Genomic DNA, 13,497 nt, shown 5'->3' with positions numbered 1-13,497 from the left:
ACAAATACTTTTCCTCATGTGTACCGAGTCCAGATCTTTGAAACGACATAATCAGATAAGATAAACTAACTTTTTGAAAGTAGCAATAGGTAGAACCTTAATGAATAAATCAGCTAAAGTGTTACTTGAATAACCCTTTTAATGTGTTGGATTGGTCTAATTAAAATTCTGACTGATTAGATTTGAAGTCCTAAAGATTGGAGTTGAGAAGTCAAGTTATGAAGATGATCCTATATATAGTGAATAAATCAGCTAAAGTGTTAAGTCAAGTAGAACCTTAATGAATAAATCAGCTAAAGTGTTACTTGAATAACCCTTTTAATGTGTTGGATTGGTCTAATTAAAATTCTGACTGATTAGATTTGAAGTCCTAAAGATTGGAGTTGAGAAGTCAAGTTATGAAGATGATCCTATATATAGTGTTCAAAAGAAGATGATCCAATATTTAATGTAGATACTACTAACTTGCTGCATGTAACCAAAAATGAATCTTACGAGCCCTGAACATCAATAACATACACTTCTCATGTGCATTAAACAATTACATTTATATATATAATTTGAGATATATACTGAATTTTTCTGTAAAGATACATAATCAATGACATCACACAGCTGTTTTGTTTATATGAGATTTACTAAACTTACCGCTTTCTGTTTCCAATCATGGTTCGAAAGAAGGGACATCATTCTCAGGAAGGTGTGTCAAACTGTAACTTAATCTGTCCACAACACTTCTGTATGGATCTTCCTCACGTTTCTTCAACAAGTAGGCTATGCATTTCTCCACTTCCTCTTTCGCTTCCAAGTAAACCAGTTTTGCTGCTTCTTTGTCTTTCACAAGTTCTGGTCTTCCTTTAGTGTGTATCGGTTTCCCGAATAGGTAATAGAACCGACCCGGTATTTTCGGTAAGACCCCTGGCAAGTAGAGTTGCTGGTTTGCTACCTCCCCGCTTGATTCGTCCCTATATAATATTACCACAACACCCATCAGCTTTTGGCTTTGAGTGTTTCAACGGCTTATAGGAAAGCAATATTTACCTCAACTTAAACTCTTTGGTATCGCGAGTTGCTTCCGTTATATAGTTACTGAGAAACGGAATCTTCATCAGGTCATTGTAATCAAGAACCAACTGCAAAGGCAAAAACAGAAGAAAGAAAGTAAAGATTTGCCTCATTTTCAACAACTGTACAAATGCATACGTTAAAAAGGCTGAGCTTACTTCAGCTATGTCGTCTTCACCAACCGTTCCAAATGGCACTATAGTTGCGCCAAACCGTGCTGCCATTCTCACAAACTCTTGCTGGTCAGGCCAAATCAGTTTGTATTGTTCACCCTGTAAAACAATTAAGAGTTCAATAGCCAAATAATAAATGGATTCTTAAAACCAATGTTCAAGAAATCGCTAGGCGCCTTATAGAGGAATACTATTTACGCGGACGCCTAGAACAATGTTTTGAAAAATCAGATAGAAAAAGAACACCTAGAACAATTACTATTCAATCTGATTCGTTCAGAGCCGATTCGACTAGGCGGGTGCCTAAACCGATTTTTAGAACACTGCTTAAAACCATATGGAAGTATCATCAATCCGTCATCTTTCTTTTGACCATTGAGAGATATTAAACACACAAAAAGGGTATGAAGATGGCTAACCCGGTTATGGAGAGCTTCTCGTGCACCGCCGGGGTAGAGAAGAACATGAGACTTAGAAGACAATAGCTTGAAAAGATTGGTTGCGGTGACAGGGTAGGCACCAAATACTTTAATCCAGTCCATGTAACCAAACTCCTTCGTTGAATCAGTTTCTGCATAAAGAATCGGATGTGCCATTCCACGGAAGAGAATGTTTTTCTCTTTGATAAACGCCTCGGACATTGGACCAAGTTCCAACCCCATCAGCATGTGGTAACCAACAAGTAACACCGGACCTTCATCTGGAACACCAGCAAGTCCCTTCACTATCCTACCATCTTCCATTGTTGACAGAAACACAGAACTAACAGCATTTCTTAAGAACCTGCTTGCACAAGAGAAAAAAAGAAAGTCAGAACAGATAATACTATTATAATATGACAAAAAGGCTTAGAGAAGTTACCTGAGTAGTTCCTGAAGGGCAAAATCAAGTTCTCCCTTACTGGGAGGCAAGAAATCAGAAGCAAAATCATATCTCCTTGAGCGCCTGTACTTGCATGTACCTTTTATAACCGTGAGCAAACTGAGGCTATCTTCCTGGAACAATGAGTACAAGTGAATGAATAATAGTAAAATATTCCTCTGATGAAATACTATTTTTTTAACTTTACCAGTAAAAGGGTATGCCCGTTTTCCTTGAAGCATCGAACAGTACAGTTTTTAAGTAACCCATGAAGCCTTTTCGATTCTTCTTGGCTAGGAAGCATCCTGTCCTTTCCACTGAAAGCACCGTAATAACAAAAATCAAAAGTTATTTCTTTAACTGAACAAGTAGGAGACAAGAAATGCAATACAATAAGGAAGAAGATAAATAACCTAACAAGGAGCAAGACTTCGGCTTCAACAGCATGGATGCGAGAATTCGTATAAGCAGCGCCAGATCTCAGCAACTTGAGCTTCCAAAGTAAAGTTTCTCTTGGAATAATACCACCGAGTTCCTAAAAAGCGCATGGTTAAAAAAGAAGAAGAAGTCATCTGGTATAAAACAAAACAATGCGTTAAAGAGACACTCACAGAGAGAAGAGGAAGCATGGAGTTAGTAAGCTTCTCTCTCAACTTGTTCAATTTTACTCCTGCTGGAAGTTGGTTATCGATACCAATTGAAGCCATCTTTATCGGATCACCTAATTATATCAAAGAAAGCCTGAGTAAAAAGATTATTTAACCAAGAAAAATAAAAATGTTATTTGTTACAATTCATGTTACCCATAATAAAGCTTAGAGCATATGGAATAGTAAAGTGAAGCTCTTCTGGCACCATCTCTAGTATAGGCAGCAACGGCTGTAGCGGTGACCTCTCAAATGATGTTGCTAAAACAAAAGGAAAATGTATATATGCATTTAGATATATAAAGCTACACAATTAAATAAAAAAATAATTTACTGACCTGGGTTGACTAGTATCAACACCAAATCTAATGAAGGGTTTCTAGCAGCAACAGCAAGAGCCATACATCCTCCAAAGGAATCCCCCACGAGATATATCGGTTTATTCGGACGTGTAGCATGCTCTTGCCTCAATACATCTTCTACTATTTTCAGCAGCCCTTTATGGTAACGCCAACAGCAGAGAATACACAGAGAAAAAATGAGCGAATAACATAAGGTATAATAACAATCAGGATAGCCAAATGTGTGTGTTTCTCTAATATATATATTACCTTGGAATGGAGTTCGATCATGTACTGGAATATGCAGGCACCAGACATGAAAAGCCCTGTACCAAGTAAATTCATGAAAAACAGTCTAACACTGTGTGTGACAGAGAATTACACAGAAAAGATAAAAAAAAAGTCTAAAGCTTATAAATACATTGCATCAGACCCCATTTGTGCATTAGTTCTAGTGCATTAGATACTATTGCTTCTGCAACTTTGAGCTCAAAGTATATGTCTCCATTTGTTACATTTCTTAGTCAATTGTCGTTTCAGGGAAGGCATAAAAAACAAAAAGAGTGAACATACTTCCCAAGTGCTATTTGATGTGGAACAAGACCCATCCCAGTGCCATCCATCCCTGCATTACCAGAAAAAAAATAGAAATTATAAAAAGCTTGGAACTTTGACTAGATTGTGCAAGTATCAGATAAAGAACAGTAAAAACCCATTACTAATTAGAGGCTCAGTCTTTTACATTCTAACAAAACAGCCCCAGCCATCAAGTTCTATAACACATTCAGTGACTCCCATGAAAACTTTGTACGAATACTATTGGAACTTTGAAATAAAAAACAGTTGAAACCATAACTAAGGAGCCTAAGGCCCTAAAGAATGAAGCTTTTGCTCCATGGAAACACAAAGAAATGAAGGTGAAAACAAAGTTTCAAACTTAAGAGGAATAGTAAAAAGTAAAAACCCAATTGCTTGTGTGGAGAAAGAAGCAAAGCAGTTTCTGCAATCAACGTTAAAAACCCAAACTTTGATTATTATTTTTACCAGGTAAGAAGAATAAGGTAGGAGCATCTTTGATTGGTTGGCCACAATCGACGGGACTAAACCACCGTGGAGGACCACCGTCAGGCTTCTTCAAAATCTCTCTAGCCGCGGCAAAGTAATCCTTGACGGATTTGGAGCCATACCCATCATCCCATAACAGCTCAATTTCGGCTTCCCTTTGAAATTTCACTTTCCCATTCACTTCACTTCCTTTCAGGTTTTGGAGATTAGACACAGAGACAGAACCGTTCACTGGCTCCACGGACGTTGCCTTATCACCCGAAATTTGAGCTCTTACCTTGAAACTGGGTCTCTGGTTACAATTCGATCTGAAACTTGGCAACGCCAACAGACTTGAGCTTGTTGTTGTTGTTGCCATTTTGCTCTTTTTGAGTCTGGGAGGTAATGGAAAAGGATTCTTCTTAAAATTTACAAAAGAGAAAATAGAGCTTTGTAAAGGAAAAAAATAGGAAAATGATACCATACGTTACAAAGTTTTACACTGTTTGTGCCAACAAAGCAATAAAGATATATTTCTCAGTGTCTGTATCTAACACACAAGGTTGAGTAGAAGTAGAACTTAGAGCATCGGTATTGGTGGGACTTAACCCACAAGCCCTTAGCATTTTATATTAAGGTTATATGTTAAGGGACCTAAGCTAAGGACATTAAACAATTTGGTAGATTATTAGTGGGACTTTCCTGGTCCCTTAGGTTATTATTTAATTAATTTATTATTTTCATAATGTATAACATATAAAAAGAAGTTGTAAATGAAATATATTTTAAAAAAGTTTAACATTAAAATTGAAATCTTAAGAAAATTACAAAGTTGTAAAATAGAAATACAAAACATCATAATTATTAAAAAAAACACACAAACATTTATTCCAATACAAATAGAAACTTATAAATTATATGTTATGGGTAAGATGTCCAAATTTAGTCCAAATATTTTCAATCAAATCATTTTTTAAATGCTCATGGACTTGTCTATTCCGAACGCTCGTGCGACGCTCAATTGTACTCACGATAGGTGAAGGCATATTGACGGAAAATGTAGCCACGTCTTCTCTTTCTTCAAATTCCCGACCGTTGTCCTGAGTTCCTGATGATTTTTCATCTTCGACAATCATATTATGGAGTATGATACATGCTCTCATAATATTTCCTATTTTTTCTTTATCCCAAATATTAGATGGATTTCTAACAACGGCAAACCTAGCTTGTAGGACTCCGAATGCACGCTCGACATCTTTTCGCACAGCTTCTTGGGTTTGAGCAAATAATGAATGCTTCTGACCTTGTGATAGTCGGATAGATTGAATAAAAGTAGCCCATTTCGGATAAATACCGTCGGTGAGATAATATGCCAAATTGTATGGATTACCATTAACATGGAAGTTAACTTGTGATGCTATTCCGTTAATAATGTCATCAAAAACGGGTGATCGATCGAGAATATTAAGATCGTTCATAGTACCTGGAGCTCCAAAAAACGCGTGTCAAATCCAAAGGTCATATGAAGCTACCGCCTCCAAGACAATCGTTGGTTTATCGGTTCCTCGTGAATACATTCATTTCCAAGCCGTGGGGCAATTCTTCCACTCCCAATGCATACAGTCGATGCTTCCAATCATCCCTGGAAACCCACGTTGTTCTCCAATATATAGTAGTCTTTGCAGATCCTCCGGTGTGGGACGTCTTAGGTATTCATCGCCAAACAAGTCGATTATTCCCGCGGCGAAATTGTGCAAACTTCTTCGAGCTGTTGTTTCTCCAATTCGGACATATTCGTCAACTGTGTCAGACCCACCACCATTATTGCTGCGGTACATTTTTGCAGCGGAGTTAGACTCGACCGTCCGGTTGCATCTACTCTGGGTTTAAAGTACTCAACTTTTGTAGACAGACGATGCACAATACGCAAGAATAATGCCTTGTTCATTCGAAACCGTCGCCGGAATATATTGTGCGGGTATGTTGGAGTATCGCTAAAATAATCATTCTAGAGCTTCTGATGGCCTTCCTCCCGGTGTCTCTCGATAAAAACTTGTGTTTTTCGCTCTTTTGGTTGTGGATTGAAATCAATATATTCTTCACATAAATCTTCAAATATGTCATCTAATTCATCATCATTATCTTTGTGGTAATGATAATGTGAAGAAGAAGCCATAGAAAATTTTAACAAAAGATAAAAAGTGTTTAGAATTTTAGAGAAGATGAGAGAAGAAGTGTCAATACTTATATGATAAAGAAGAAGTGTCTACGAATCCTCCCGTGAATGAATATTGATATTAACTCTTTAGTACATCTTGTGACTTATTGGTAGAAAGCAAAATAAACATGTGACTTATCAACTCACTTATTGGTACAAAGAATCTCAACTTGTGACTTATGGTTATAAATGAAATAAACATGTGGTAGTTTTGTGCTATTTGGTCACGAGCACAAATAAACCATTCTAGTTGTCAGCTTTCATTCTAGTTGTCAGCCATTCTAATTTACAAATGAGTTATGTTACAAATAAGAAACTCGATCATGTTAGTTATTGTCAGCCATTCTATTTGAGCACAATTAAACAAACTTATGCGTTATATTAAAGAGTACAAAACCATATCCTTAACATCCGGTAAAAACCCAAACCATGCCGGTTAGAGAAGTTAAAATTATCCAAACATAACAACCAAGCATATTACAACAACAAGAACAACTATGCCTATTACAAAGCACTCAAACCCATGACTAAAAGAAGATTTCTCCTTAGCCATATCACCCACAATCTTCTCTAGGTTTCGTATCTTCTGCTCTGTGTCATAGTCACTCAAAAGGGTTAGGCTTTCTACCTTTTCACCTAGCTGAAGCACGTGGATATCTCTGGCTCTCATCTCCTCCATCAGCGCCTCATCCCACCATTTGTAGACATGGCATTCGCCGTCGTCTTTGTTCGCACAAGTGAAAAATCTTCTGCCTGTTTCACAGACAAGCAAAAGCAGCTAAATACATACACAAACTAGCACATAAGCAAGTAAATTAATAACAACCACATACCTTGATCTTGCCTGTTGTTAGACGTTGCTAGCAGTGGCGTAGCACCACAATAGCAAACCTGCGGAAAACTAAACTCTACCTCCGGTTGCGGAGGGTAGTCAACCTGTTGAGTACGTTCCAAGCTTAACTCAGCTTGGTCACGTCGTATGAGATCATCCGTCTCGCTGTAGTCACTGTCCTCATTGTTTCCAAATAAATCCTCCTCTTCTGATGGCTGCGTATAGCTGTAATGTCCCATTTTAACTTAACCTGCATACATTGTCAACATTTAAATTACATACACATATTTAGAGCGAAGACATTTAAAGAAAATGATTCATTAATAAAAACTCATTTAAGGAAAACGGACTACATGGACCAAACACCTAACAAGAACATAGGACATACATCAAACAAGAACATAGAGCATACAGAAAATATCATACATAAAGAGACATTTTTTTTTTAGAATAACTCCGCTAGGAGCTTATTCTTCACAACAACTTCCGCCTCAGTCAATGGTTCAGTACGGGTAAGGAGAGTGTCTAGTATTGCTAGCCTCGACAGTCTCTCCTTCCTCACCAAATCGTCCTTCTTCATTTCCCAAACGGTCGCAATCTCAGCCACAGACTTCCCTTTACCCGTGTTTCTTTTGGCCTTAGCAGCCTTGACACCTTCGGGCCTGCTCTCAACATCAACGAAGCCTTCAGTATTAGATGTTTGGGAATTTACGTCCACATTCTTCCTCTTCGAAACGCCAGCAGTCGTGGGTGCGTTGAGGCTGAGCCACTTCTGTTCAAACCTCAACACACACCAAGCGTGTTCAAGTGTGAACTTGTGCTCTTGATCAGAGAAGAAAATGTCATGTGCCTTCTTCAGAACGTCAGTGTCACTCTCACCACTTCTCATTTGTCGCTCTGCTGCTGAGTATGCGGCACAGAACTTGTTAACATCTTCATTAATTCTGTGCCACCTCTTCTTGCAACAACCGTGCTCCTTCCCACCATCCTCTATTCCATGGGGACTTGCTGCATAATAAGCAGCAACCCGTTTCCAGAAGGCCCCCGACCTCTGCTCATTTGCAACAATTGCATCTTTCGAAGTATTAAGCCACACACTGATCAGCACCTCGTCATCTGCTGGATTCCATTTGCGCCTTACACCACGGGCAGCCGGTGTCTGTACTGGTGGCTCTAATGGTGCATCTTGAGATTGTTGTGAGCTGAAAGCCGGAAAAGGCTGTGATTCTCCGAAGTTAACACTAGAATGAAAACTTTCATAAGGAAAGTTTTCATGGAACACGCTACCTTGTTGACTGTGAAGCAGTCCTACGTAGCTAGAGGACTTGCTTGGAAGATTGTTTGGATCCATAACAGAAACTAAATATAAGAGATTTGTTGGAGAAAGACTAATGAGATGATAGAAGATAGAAAAGAGAAGAGATTTTTTAATAGGAGGAAGTGAAGAATACAAAGTACATAACCGCCTTAATGGCCAACTCCGAACAAGAAATGTCTAATCCCAACTTAATACACAACTAAAAAGCTATCAACTTTCTTTTAAAACATCAGTGGCTTAAATGTCTAACAGAAGACAGAGAAACAATCAGTTCAATGCATTAGAATATTAAGATTTTAATAGACATTACTCTAAAAACTATGGAAAATGCAATGTCTCTAAATTAAATTCTTTACGGATCAAACTCTAAATTATTAGTCTATACGAATCAAATCTATACAAATCAAACTCTAATTTGCAGACAAATCAAACTCTAAACCACGGGTTCGAATTTGCAGACAAATTAAGATTTTAAATGACATGAGCTTATGTTCACAGGTTCGAATTTGCAGACAAATCAAACTCTAAACCACTTAAACAATTGATCTCGAACCATAGAAATCTATACGAAACAATCATACATTTGTTCATAGAAATCTATACTAAAGCTCCAAACTTATAAATTTGAACAAGCATACAATCAACACATCGCAATCACAGAAGCTACAACGAAACAATCATACTAGCGAACCATAGAAAGCTGCGGATATCTATACGAACTATAAAAAATTCCCAAACCCTAGCAACTATACAATTGTTCTCAAACCAATGAATCTATTTCTTTTTCCCATCGAATCTAACAAACACTCTGATCAATACCATTTTATTCTTCGAATTTCTAGAAAACCCTAAAAAAAATTTCGAAATCAGATCGGACTTGAAAAATATACCTTGTTAAGATTGGGACGATTCTCAATGGTTTTGGGGAGGATTGCTTCTCGTCGTTTTGGAACGGAAGCGAACCGATGTGGATTGGGCTTTGGAGAAGGATCGGGGGATGAAACGACGCCGGAATCTGCGACCTCGCCAGCGAAGATAATACCGATCTCCAACTCCAGTGAAAGAGAGAAGACGCAGGGTTGCCTTTCGATTTGAAGAGATGGATTTGGAGATCAAGGCTTCGCCATCGCCATCGCAATCGCCTTCGAGCTTTCGAATTTTTTTTTTAATTTAGGATTTCGGAGTCCTCGAGGAGAAGAACATGCGAACAACACAGATGGAGACAGCCACTCGCGTGCTGCCACGTCGTCAACGGGACGAGCCCGAACAGCCCTTACTTAAGGCCCGTCCCACTCTCTTTTAATTTCTTTTTCATTTAAATTCAACCCATTTAAACGTACGGGACGGGCCTAAGGGCCCCCGATACCGATGCTCTTAGTACCAAATCAACTTATAAAACATTATAAACAATTAATATGTTGACAAAAAAAAATCCGAAATCATTTAACTATATTATATAATTTTTTCTGTTAAAGAGAAAGTCACACATTAGAAATACAAAATAGACTTACGTAGACATGGGTTTCGAGTATTTGGGATCAATTTGGATTCGAGTTTATTGAGAGCACAAATTTAGTCTCATTCGAATATTATAAACTTCGGTTAAATGTCAGTTCAGATAGAGTAATACTTAAAAAGCCAGTTGACTTTGTTTTAAATTCGGTTTGATTCTAGTTCATGTTTTAATTATCCAAATACTTTGATTAGAAATACATATTTAAGTTCACAAATTTCAAAAATTTAAACAATTTATATTGACAAAGGATTGATGGCATGATTAAAAGTGGTTGTTAAGAAGAGAGAAACATAAACAATTTAAAACTAACAACTAAGAACTATAACCGTAATAAACATTATTTAAAATTAAAATAGTTTTGAAACTTTTGAAGAAAACTTAATTATAATCAAATTTTAAATGCAATTCTTAAAACATAAAATATTCAATATTTTACTAATTATCAAAAATATACATTAAACTAAATATTGAAGTTATTTTCATGTTATATATACTTATTAGAGTACTTATTCAAAGTGGTATGCTATTTTTTTGGGGTTTTGAAAATTTTCGGGTTTTTCTAGAAATCCGTTTCGATTTGGGTTCGACTTGGGATCGATTCGGGTAAAACTCAAAACCCAAAATGCCGTAGAACAAGATCTATTTGGATATTATGTCGGGTTCACTTTGGTTTGGATTTGTCTTTTATCGGATTGGATTGGTTCAGATTTTTGAGTTTGTTTTTTTTTTTGCTCACCTCTAGACTTTAAGTAATATATAAGGGATTTAGGCTTATTTGTTTATCACCGATTGATTTTAAGTTAGAAGCCCAAAAACTTAACATTGTATTAGAACGCATTCTGACTATTAATCTGACCTAAAAATTGGTCCGATCATCACACCAACTGATAGTCCAAGGAAAGCTCAATTCCACTTCGATAACTAAAAATAATATTATCTCAGAGGAGTATAACAGATTATGTCGAAACTAATGATTATACGCACTATTATCTCGAGAATGGATGTTGGAAAGAATATTCATTATTTTAAAATTATTTTAAAGTCAGACATTCATGATAAACCCAAATTTAACATATTATCAAAGCGGAGCCGCATCTAATCGAATCAGATGGTAAGTGAATTGGCAGAATCCTTTATAAATTAGTCATGTTCTAGTGGAACTCCCGGAAGCTTTATATTCTAAGCCGTTTATGCTTTGAAGATTTAATCTAAACAATGAACTTAGAAATAGTTGTTGATTAAAGATATTAGGAAAAGAAAAAGCAAATGATGGGTGTTACAGCATACTCCATGCATTTGAACCTGACCTGACTGTTATTCGCAATCTATGAAATAATAGTTTGATTTTTATTTCTATTGTTTGTTAAAGAAACAAAAATATTTTATAACGAAGCTCCTCATAAATAATTGAACTATTTTGCTTGAGGTTTTGATTCTCTCTTGGAGTCTCGTTATCAAGATTACGCAGTTAGGCAGTATCTAACATAAAACAAAAGCAAACATTCGCACTTTTCATTGTCGTTTTCCTACGTTTTTTTTAATGTTTTTGATAAATATCTTCCTTTTATTATGTAATCATTTTCTTTGTATATTATAAGAATAGCAACAAAAACAAAATGTAGGGTTGTGTGTAGTCTTTTGAGGAGTTAGGTCACACGTAAGACGTGTTCAATTGGGTTCCGTAAGGTTTTTAACGGTAAATAAAGAAGACACAAAGCAAGCATAGATTCAACGCGCGTAGAATTTGGATGTATTCACTTCCCTTCCATGCTTAAATCCTTCCGTCTCCGTTTCAACAACTATGACCACAGAGATCCACATGGATCGCACGTACCACATTGATCCTTTTACATTTTTCATGTTCGAGAAACAAAACAATTTTTATGGGCCGACTACAGAATATTGGAAAAGGTTGAAAACGTAGTCTGGTCCAGCATCCAAAAGCACATTCAATGAAATCCCACTTTTAAGTCCACGGGAAGGCCCACCATCGTAAGCCCGCGGATATTTTTCTTTTGTCAAATGTGTGTGTTTTTAACTCGAAAGTTGCAAGTCTGAATTAAAAGATGGAGTTAACCATATTAGTGGATAAATACAATCATATAATCAAATACACCATTTGGAGGTCTCTTTTAAGCTAAAACATGAGCCACAAAATTATATGTAAGTGATGTATATTTATTATCCCAAAACTGAATACCAGAGATCATATGTTTGATGAAGAGAATCCGGTTGAAGGGTTTCTACGACATGTACCAAAGTTTGTTAGTTGCGTATAAAAATAATGTGTTTCTATCCTAAAGTCTAACAAAGTTGAATAGCACATAGTAAAGTTTTGCCTTCTGCTTCTAAGCTCATTGAAACATACTCAAAATCTGTCAAATCCAATACTTTGCATTTTCTTGTTGGTTGTAATTGAGTTTAATGAAGGGGTGCCTGTGTTGGATTGTGACTTTAGAAACTGAACCAGATTTTTTTGATCAAATCCAATGTTAGTCCTTGACCACCCAAAACACAAATGATCCAAGTAGAAAACAAAGATAGAAAGTAAAGAAATGATAAAACTTTAGAAACTGAACCAGACTTTATTGATATTGTCTATTTTCTCTCTTTTTCAATGTACTCTATTTTATTGGCTTTTTTTTTTTAAACTGTTTTTCTTGAAAAGAAAAGAAAAACAAAAGTAGATGATGATGGGAAAAAAAGTAAAGATGAAAAGATAATACTGATTCCAGATATTTGCTCTGATACCACATGATATGCGTATGTTACGCTTGACCCAAATGCTCTACACAATCTAGTACGACCCTAGGCTGTGGAATCATTGGCAAACACCCTCGTGAAACCTTCACACTAGATAATTTAGACCTAGCGCTTATGGCTTCCTTGATAAATGATCGGTTGAATGGCGACACAAGTGATGATGGAGATTCACTTATACTACCATTTGCTGAATCACTTGATTCAGTTTACTTAAAATCATTTTTTTTTAGCCATGAGGCTAATTCAAATTTCTTTTAATTTGAAAACATTTTTATCATATAAAAAAAAAGGAAGAATTGTCATGAAATCTAAAATAAAGATGATCTAGGTGGACCTCCCGCACGCATGTGCGGGCATTAACATTAATATTAAATTGATATTATATTTACAACTATATAATACTTATGTTACATGTATATGGTTAATATGAAAGATTCGATGTTACATATTGATATTTATACTATGTTCATATGAACAAAGAATACATTAGAACATTTAGAAAACGATCACATTTAACACTAACTAGATTTTGACCCGTGCTTGGAAAGCGCGGGGTTGTTAGATTATATTATAATACAAATTTTTATTATATCGAAAAACATATTTTTTACCAGCTATATAATATACAAATTAGTTTATTTGAAATTTTATATGTACACTTTTACGTAAGTTTCTTTTCGACATGAGAATTATATCCGGATCAAAAAAACAAACCGAAC

General features: G+C 36.2%; 2 protein-coding genes across 3 annotated transcripts; both read right to left on the bottom strand.

Annotated features, from left to right (window-relative positions):
* Window positions 1–475: 475 nt before the first annotated feature.
* Window positions 476–4,719, bottom strand: LOC111215766 (phytyl ester synthase 1, chloroplastic). 2 transcript variants are annotated; one of them, XM_022719835.2, is made up of 14 exons: window positions 4,618–4,719; window positions 4,132–4,526; window positions 3,661–3,712; window positions 3,358–3,413; window positions 3,085–3,243; window positions 2,903–3,007; window positions 2,711–2,820; window positions 2,513–2,634; window positions 2,308–2,416; window positions 2,100–2,233; window positions 1,658–2,021; window positions 1,224–1,337; window positions 1,042–1,133; window positions 476–965 (listed from the first exon to the last, which is right to left on the bottom strand). In XM_022719835.2, exons 2-14 carry the CDS (start codon window positions 4,508–4,510, stop codon window positions 665–667), a joined length of 2,097 nt encoding a protein of 698 aa, XP_022575556.2. In that variant the 5' UTR covers window positions 4,511–4,526; window positions 4,618–4,719; the 3' UTR covers window positions 476–664. The 2 variants fall into 2 exon arrangements, with proteins under 2 accessions (XP_022575556.2, XP_048595908.1); XM_048739951.1 differs by lacking the exon at window positions 4,618–4,719 and having other exon boundaries at window positions 4,132–4,611.
* A 1,929-nt stretch (window positions 4,720–6,648) lies between these two features.
* Window positions 6,649–8,532, bottom strand: LOC111215937 (glutathione S-transferase T3-like). The gene is made up of 2 exons (XM_048740337.1): window positions 7,183–8,532; window positions 6,649–7,102 (listed from the first exon to the last, which is right to left on the bottom strand). Exon 1 carries the CDS (start codon window positions 8,530–8,532, stop codon window positions 7,627–7,629), a length of 906 nt encoding a protein of 301 aa, XP_048596294.1. The 3' UTR covers window positions 6,649–7,102; window positions 7,183–7,626.
* Between the last annotated feature and the right edge of the window lie 4,965 nt (window positions 8,533–13,497).

Source organism: Brassica napus, chromosome A9 (genome assembly GCF_020379485.1).
Source record: "Brassica napus cultivar Da-Ae chromosome A9, Da-Ae, whole genome shotgun sequence".
Taxonomy (NCBI): domain Eukaryota; kingdom Viridiplantae; phylum Streptophyta; class Magnoliopsida; order Brassicales; family Brassicaceae; genus Brassica; species Brassica napus.
The sequence above is the reverse complement of the archived record's forward strand: the minus strand, read 5'-3'. Positions and strand labels throughout refer to the sequence as shown.